Genomic DNA, 7,956 nt, shown 5'->3' with positions numbered 1-7,956 from the left:
TGGTGGTGATCTTGGGAAAAGTCAATCAAAAGCTATGAGTACATTTAGCTTCATTTAGAACTTTGTACCTTTGTCTGGGAAAGACCATGCAAATGAAGAAATCTGTTTCTGGAACTGTAATAGACTTTAATCATCTCTCTCTTTCTGTAATAGGCCAGGCACAAACTAGTGCAGCACCACAGACAGGTAATTATACACCTTTGAATTAGAACCAGATCTGGTGGTGATCTTGGGAAAAGTCAATCAAAAGCTATGAGTACATTTAGCTTCATTTAGAACTTTGTACCTTTGTCTGGGAAAGACCATGCAAATGAAGAAATCTGTTTCTGGAACTGTAATAGACTTTAATCATCTCTCTCTTTCTGTAATAGACCAGGCACAAACTAGTGCAGCACCACAGACAGGTAATTATACACCTTTGAATTAGAACCAGATCTGGTGGTGATCTTGGGAAAACTCAATCAAAAGCTATGAGTATATTTAGCTTCATTTAGAACTGTGTACCTTTGTCTGGGAAAGACCAAGCAAATGACGAAATCTGTTTCTGGAACTGTAAAAGACTTTAATAATCTCTCCCTTTCTGTAATAGGCCAGGCACAAACTAGTGCAGCACCACAGACAGGTAATTATACACCTTTAAATTAGAACCAGATCTGGTGGTGATCTTGGGAAAACTCAATCAAAAGCTATGAGTACATTTAGCTTCATTTAGAACTTTGTACCTTTGTCTGGGAAAGACCATGCAAATGAAGAAATCTGTTTCTGGAACTGTAATAGACTTTAATCATCTCTCTCTTTCTGTAATAGGCCAGGCACAAACTAGTGCAGCACCACAGACAGGTAATTATACACCTTTGAATTAGAACCAGATCTGGTGGTGATCTTGGGAAAAGTCAATCAAAAGCTATGAGTACATTGCCTTGGGAGACCCTACCAGGGTCATATAGCCCTGGACAACATAGCTCCTAGGATCATTCGGGTACTTAAACCCCTCCACCACGATACGGTGGCAGTTCAAGGAGGGGAGCATTGGACAAAATAAACAATAGGTCTTAGATTTTAATGTTTTATTAACATTGAAAAAAATTAAACATTAAAATCTAAGCCCTAAAAGCTAAGCACAGCTAATAAAATACCATAACAAACAATACAAATCTCAGATTAAGCAAGAATAAGACAATGCCAATAATGAGTATCAATAAATAGGAATGTAAATAGTCAAATGTTATTGGCAATGATGCTGAAGAGGATGAAACTCCACTATTAATACCACTTTGTTTGTTATCTATTCAAAAAACAATATATAAATCAATAACCAACAACAAAAAAATCGAATAATCTGTTCTTCTATCTTAACTTGTTTTGTGACTAATAGCTGTCAAGTTGGTGAATGGACCCAACCTCTGTTCTGGAAGAGTGGAGATTCTCCATAATGGAATATGGGGAACAGTCTGTGATGATCTGTGGGATTCTGCAGACGCGGCAGTGGTGTGTCGAGAACTGGGCTGTGGGAGTGTTATAGAGGCAAAGAGTAATGCTTATTTTGGACAAGGTTCTGGACCAATATGGTTGGATGATGTCCAGTGCAGTGGGAATGAATCTACACTGACAAACTGTTCATCAAGTGCATGGGGATCACACAACTGTGGGCACGGGGAAGATGCTGGAGTCGTCTGTCAAGGTGAGTCAAATACATTTATACAACCGATGTATACTTGGGATGTTGTACAGTATACACCGATCAGGCATAACATTATGAGATGCACTAACAGTTGAAGTGAATAACACTGATTATCTCTTCATCACGGCACCTGTTAGTGAGTGGGATATATTAGGCAGCAAGTGAACATTTTGTCCTCAAAGTTAATGTGGAAGAAGCAGGAAAAATGGGACAGCGTAAGTGTAGTGAAGGTTCGTATGTTGTGGGGGTGTGGAAGGAAGAAGACAGGGTCGGCGTGACTGGGACTCGGGACTTTAATACTTAAAACTTTTCAGAAACAAACACAACAAGCGCACGTGGGCGCATAAACACAAAACATAAACTCAGCACTTCTTTCAGATCGATCACTCGGTTTCCACTTCGTTTCCTTCAGTCAGCAGGCGTGCATGCAGTCCCAATCCAAACTCTCTCTCTCGTCTCTCTCCCCGCAGTGGCTTATATGCGGTCTCTCCATGCCAATTACTGCAATCAGACACAGGTGTTCGTCATCTGCACTTGACCTACTTACTCACCACTCGGCTCCGCCCTCTCTCTTCCGCTGCAGACCTCGTGAAACCACGCCCCCTCCGCCACATACCGCCACCGCCCGACTCAGGCCGGGGAGCCATCCGGCCTGCAGCCCCCCCCCCCCCCCCCAGAGGAGAGGAAGTCAGCCACAGCCATCTGAGCACCCGGCCTGTGGACTACCTTGAACTTAAAAGGCTGTAAAGCTAGATACCAACGGGTGATCCGCGCGTTGGTATCCTTCATGCGGTGGAGCCACTGCAAGGGGGCGTGGTCCGAACAGAGGGTGAACTCCCGCCCCAGGAGGTAATAGCGAAGGGTGAGAACGGCCCACCTGATGGCCAAACACTCCTTCTCTATGGTGCTGTACATCGTCTCTCTCTTAGAGAGCTTTCGACTGATGTACAGCACCGGCCGCTCTTCACCCTCCACCTCCTGGGACAGGACAGCGCCCAACCCCCTGTCCGAGGCGTCAGTCTGCAGAAGAAAAGGGAGAGAAAAGTTAGGAGCCTGTAGGAGTGGTCCACCACACAGAGCAGCCTTTATCTGAGTAAAAGCCTGCTGGCACCGCTCCGTCCACTGAACTGTATCTGGTACCTCCTTTTTAGTCAGATCAGTCAGCGGGCTAGCGAGGTCCGAATAATTAGGCACAAACCTTCTGTAGTATCCCGCTAGCCCCAGGAACTGTCTAACCTCCTTTTTGGTCTTGGGTCTCGGACAGGTCGCAACAGCTGCCGTCTTATCAATTTGGGGACGCACCTGCCCATGACCCAAGTGGAAGCCCAGATATCTTACTTCCACCCGCCCAATTGCACACTTCTTCGGGTTGGCCGTGAGCCCCGCCCTTCTCAGCGACTTCAGGACAGCTCGCAAATGCTGCATATGACGCTGCCAGTCCGCACTGTAGATGATGATATCATCTAGGTATGCAGCGGCATATGCAGCATTCGGCCGGAGAATTCTGTCCATCAGACGCTGGAAGGTCGCAGGAGCCCCGAACAAGCCGAAAAGAAGGGTGACAAATTGGTGTAATCCAAACGGCGTGGTGAAAGCTGTTTTTTCTTTGGACATGGGAGACAAGGGGATCTGCCAATACCCCTTTGTTAAGTCCAGTGTTGAATAAAAACGAGCGGTACCTAGCCGATCAAGCAATTCGCCAACCCTCGGCATTGGATAAGCATCAAACTTCGACACCGCGTTTACTTTACGATAGTCCACACAGAACCGGACCGAGCCGTCAGGTTTAGGTACTAAAACTATCGGGCTCGCCCAGTCACTGCTGGACTCTTCTATTACCCCCATATCTAGCATAGCCTCTAATTCAGCCTGAACCACTTTTTTCTTGTGTTCAGGCAAGCGATAAGGCCGGCTGCGAATAACAACTCCCGGCTCCGTCTCAACGTGGTGCTGAATGAGGTCGGTGCGGCCAGGTAGGGGCGAGAACACGTCAGCAAACTCTGCTTGTAAACGTTTTACGTCAGTGAGCTGCAAGGGTGAGAGGTGGTCTCCCCCAGGGGCCAGAGCGAGAGATTGAGGCTTTTGGACCGCCTATGGCCCGAGATCCTCCTCTCCACTCACTACCGTCGCTAGCATCACTGACTCTGCCTCAGACCATTTTTTTAACAGGTTGAGGTGGTATATTTGACGTGCCCCGTCCCTATCTGATCGTATCACCTCATAGTTGAGATCTCCAACTCGCCGTGTGACCTCAAAGGGTCCTTGCCACTTCGCAAGTAATTTAGAACTAGAAGTAGGGAGTAATACAAGCACTTTATCTCCCGGTGTAAATTGACGAAGCCTAGCGCCTCTGTTGTACAGCTGCCTCTGTTTGTCTTGAGCCTGTAACAAATTCTCCATAGACAGCCACCCCAAAGTGTGGAGTTTTGTTCTCAGGTCCAAGACATACTGAATTTCATTCTTACTAGCGGAAGGTCCGTCCTCCCAAGCCTCTCAAAGGACATCCAGCACCCCCCGAGGCTGGCGTCCATAGAGAAGCTCGAAGGGGGAAAACCCCGTGGAGACTTGGGGGACCTCGCGAACAGCGAACAAAAGAGGTTCTAGCCACTTATCCCAATTTTTGGTGTCCTCGTGAACGAACTTACGAATCATGGTCTTTAACGTGCGATTAAAACGTTCCACCAGTCCGTCTGTTTGTGGGTGATAGACGCTGGTGCGAATCGATTTAATGCCCAATAATTCGTAGAGTTCGCGGATCGTCCGTGACATAAACGCCGTGCCTTGATCGGTGAGAATCTCTTTCGGGATTCCCACCCGGGAGATGAATGAAAACAGTGCACTCGCAACACTTTTCGCCGAAATAGTGCGGAGTGGAACTGCTTCAGGATATCGCGTTGCGTAGTCCACCAGGACTAAAGCAAAGCGATGCCCACGTGCCGACCTTTCTAATGGCCCGATGAGGTCCATGCCAATTCGTTCGAAGGGGACCTGCATCAATGGAAGAGGGCACAATGGTGCTTTTGGGTTGGCCGGTGGATTCACCAACTGACATTCACGACAAGACGCACACCACTTGCGCACATTCTCGTGAATGCCGGCCAGAAAAACCGGGCCATGAGACGGTTTAGTGTAGCCGTTTGTCCTAAATGCCCGGCCATCGGATTAGAATGAGCCGCCTGGAAAAGCATTTCCCGACGGCTTTTAGGCACCAACAACTGTGTTGTATCTTGTTTTGACTGGGCGTCTTGGGTCACCCGATACAACTTATCTTTTATAATTGAAAAATACGGAAAGGAGAGCGGCTGGTCAGGGTGGAGGAGGTGGCCGTCGATGGAACGGACCTGACTAAACGCGTGTTTGAGCGTCTCATCCTGGGACTGTTCCAGGGTAAAGTCATCGCGGTCTGTGAGAATGGGAGTCTCCAGAGCGCTCTGTTCCCCCGGAACAGCTCCCAGATGTCCCGAATCCACCTCCCCCAACTGAGCAACCGTCACCTTCCTTTTTACTCGTTTTCCCCAAGAGGCATCCGCACACAAGTACCCCAATAATTTATTAAATGCTGGCCAATTGGTTCCCAGAATTATCGGATGCCGGAGGTGCGAGTTAACTGCAACCTCAACACTATGCGTTTGTCCCCGAAATTGAATATCCACGGGCAACAACGGATAGTTCACCACTTCCCCGTGCACACACCGTACCTTAACCATGCAGCCATTATCCAATGCCTTAGGCTGAATCAGACTTTGATGGATGGAGGTCTGGTTACAACCTGAATCCACCAAGCCCTGATAGGTACCCCCCTTGATACTCACGGGTATCTGGTACAGGCCAGCTTGATCGGGGGCAGCTTGTGGCGCGTCGGGGACCCGGATCAGTGTCCCCACCTCCATCACCGGACACCGATCGATAAAATGTCCTGGGTCCCCGCATCGCCAACAAGCCGGCCCAGACTTCCCCGCGGCCCTAGTGGCTGGAAGGGGGTCAACGAATTGGCGTGGAGAGAGCGTTGAAGCAGATGTGGATGGGGAAGGGTCACTGGTTACTCCCCGTCTCCAAGGTGCCGGTCTGGGACCCGCTGATGTCTCCTCCTGCAGCAGGTCTGGGCAGCATCCCAGGGCGCGACCTGGGAAAGGGGACAGGTTTGGAGAGAGAAGGGGACGAGAGAGAGAGAGAGAGAGAGAGAAGCTGATGGAAGGGGTTCGCCGACCCCGTGGCACGCCACCATTTGGTCCTCCGCCAGCTGGATGGCCTGGTTCAGCGACGTCGGGCGGTGGCACTGGACCCACTGCGCGGCCTTCCTTGGAAGCCGCGCCACGAACTGCTCCAGTACCACACGATCGATGAGTCCCTCGACGTCACTCCCGTCGGCCATCAGCCACTTGCGGCACGAGTCCCGGAGCTGTTACGCGAACGCGAAGGGCCGGCCGGACTCGTCGAGAGCCAGGGTCCGGAACCGCTGGCGGTGTTGTTCCGGGGTCCGGCCGACCCGCTGAAGGATGGCGTGCCTCAGGTCGTCGTAGACCAGGAGATTCTGGACTGGCAGTTGGTGAGCGGCTACCTGCGCCTCTCCGGACAGCAGTGGCAGGAGCCGCATTGGCCAGTCCGTCTTGGGCCATCCCCGAGCCTCGGCGGACCTCTCAAACAGGTCGATGAAGGCCTCTGGGTCATCTTGTGGACCCATTTTTTTGAGAGGCAAGGCGGAGGCCGAGTCTTTGGTGGGGGTGGGGACGGCCCGAATCTCCCGGTCCATCCAGCTCCGGAACAGCTTGCGGTCCTCATGCTGGGCGCGGAGGAGGGCCTCGAATCGCTTTTCTTGCTCCTCCCTCACGGCCAGCAGGTCTCGATGGTGTTCTAGGTGAAGACCGGCGAGCGATTGTACGATGTCCGCAAGTGGCGTTCCCGGCGGAGACTGCATGGCGGCGGCGATCTTCTTCCTTCCCGGGTTTCGGCACCAGTGTAGTGAAGGTTCGTATGTTGTGGGGGTGTGGAAGGAAGAAGACAGGGTCGGCGTGACTGGGACTCGGGACTTTAATACTTAAAACTTTTCAGAAACAAACACAACAAGCACACGTGGGCGCATAAACACAAAACATAAACTCAGCACTTCTTTCAGATCGATCACTCGGTTTCCACTTCGTTTCCTTCAGTCAGCAGGCGTGCATGCAGTCCCAATCCAAACTCTCTCTCTCGTCTCTCTCCCCGCAGTGGCTTATATGCGGTCTCTCCATGCCAATTACTGCAATCAGACACAGGTGTTCGTCATCTGCACTTGACCTACTTACTCACCACTCGGCTCCGCCCTCTCTCTCCCGCTGCAGACCTCGTGAAACCACGCCCCCTCCGCCACAGTAAGTTTTGAGCAAGTTTGACAAGGGCCAAATTGTGATGGCTAGACGACTTGGTCAGAGCATCTCCAAAACTGCAGCTCTTGTGGGGTGTTCCCGTCCTGCAGTGGTCAGTATCTATCAAAAGTGCTCCAAGGAAGGAACAGTGGTGAACCGGCGACAGTGTCATGGGCTCATGGGTCATTGATGCACGTGGGGAGCGAAGGATGGCCCGTGTGGTCCGATCAAACAGACGAGCTACTGGAGCTCAAATTGCTCAAGATGTTAATGCTGGTTCTGGTAGAAAGGTGTCCGAATACACAGTGCATCGCAGTTTGTTGCGTATGGGGCTGCAAAGCCCCAGACCAGTCAGGGTGCCCATGCTGACCCCTATCCACCGACGAAAGCGCCAACACCGGGCACGTGAGCATCAGAACTGGACCACAGAGCAATGGCAGAAGGTGGCCTGGTCTGATGAACCACGTTTTATTTTCCATCACATGGATGGCCGGGTGCTTGTCTGTGGCTCACCTGGGGAACACACATGGCACCAGGATGCACTATGGGAAGAAGGCAAGCCGGTGGAGGCAGTGTGATGCTTTGGGCAATGTTCTGCTGGGAAACCTTGGGTCCGTTAATTTGACACGTACCACGTACTTAAGCATTGTTACAGACCATGTACACCCTTTCATGGAAACGGTATTCCCTGGTGGCTGTGTCCTCTTTCAGCAGGATAATCCACCCTGCCACAAAGCAAGAGTGGGTTAGGAATAGTTTGAGGAGCACATCAACGAGTTTGAGGCGTTGACATGGCCTCCAAATTCCCCAGATTTCAATCCAGTGGAGCATCTGTGGGATGTACTGAACAAATAAGACCGATCCATGGAGGCCCCACCTCGCAACTTACAGGACTTAAAGGATCTTCTGCTAACATCTTGGTGCCAGATACCA

At 50.8% G+C, this 7,956-nt stretch overlaps 1 protein-coding gene across 1 annotated transcript in view; it reads left to right on the top strand.

Annotated features, from left to right (window-relative positions):
• Positions 1-6,594: 6,594 nt before the first annotated feature.
• LOC307121305 (scavenger receptor cysteine-rich domain-containing protein DMBT1-like) overlaps positions 6,595-7,956 on the top strand; it is a gene marked incomplete at both ends in the record, with an annotated part of 40,955 nt that continues 39,593 nt past the window's right edge. The window contains one exon of the mRNA XM_079808824.1: positions 6,595-6,646. Coding sequence (XP_079664950.1) covers positions 6,595-6,646 — 52 coding nt within the window. The remainder of the gene's footprint in view (positions 6,647-7,956) is intronic.

This window comes from Gobio gobio (genome assembly GCF_949357685.1).
Source record: "Gobio gobio genome assembly, chromosome: 25".
Classification (NCBI taxonomy): Eukaryota; Metazoa; Chordata; class Actinopteri; order Cypriniformes; family Gobionidae; genus Gobio; species Gobio gobio.
This window is presented reverse-complemented; position numbering and strand designations above follow the sequence as displayed.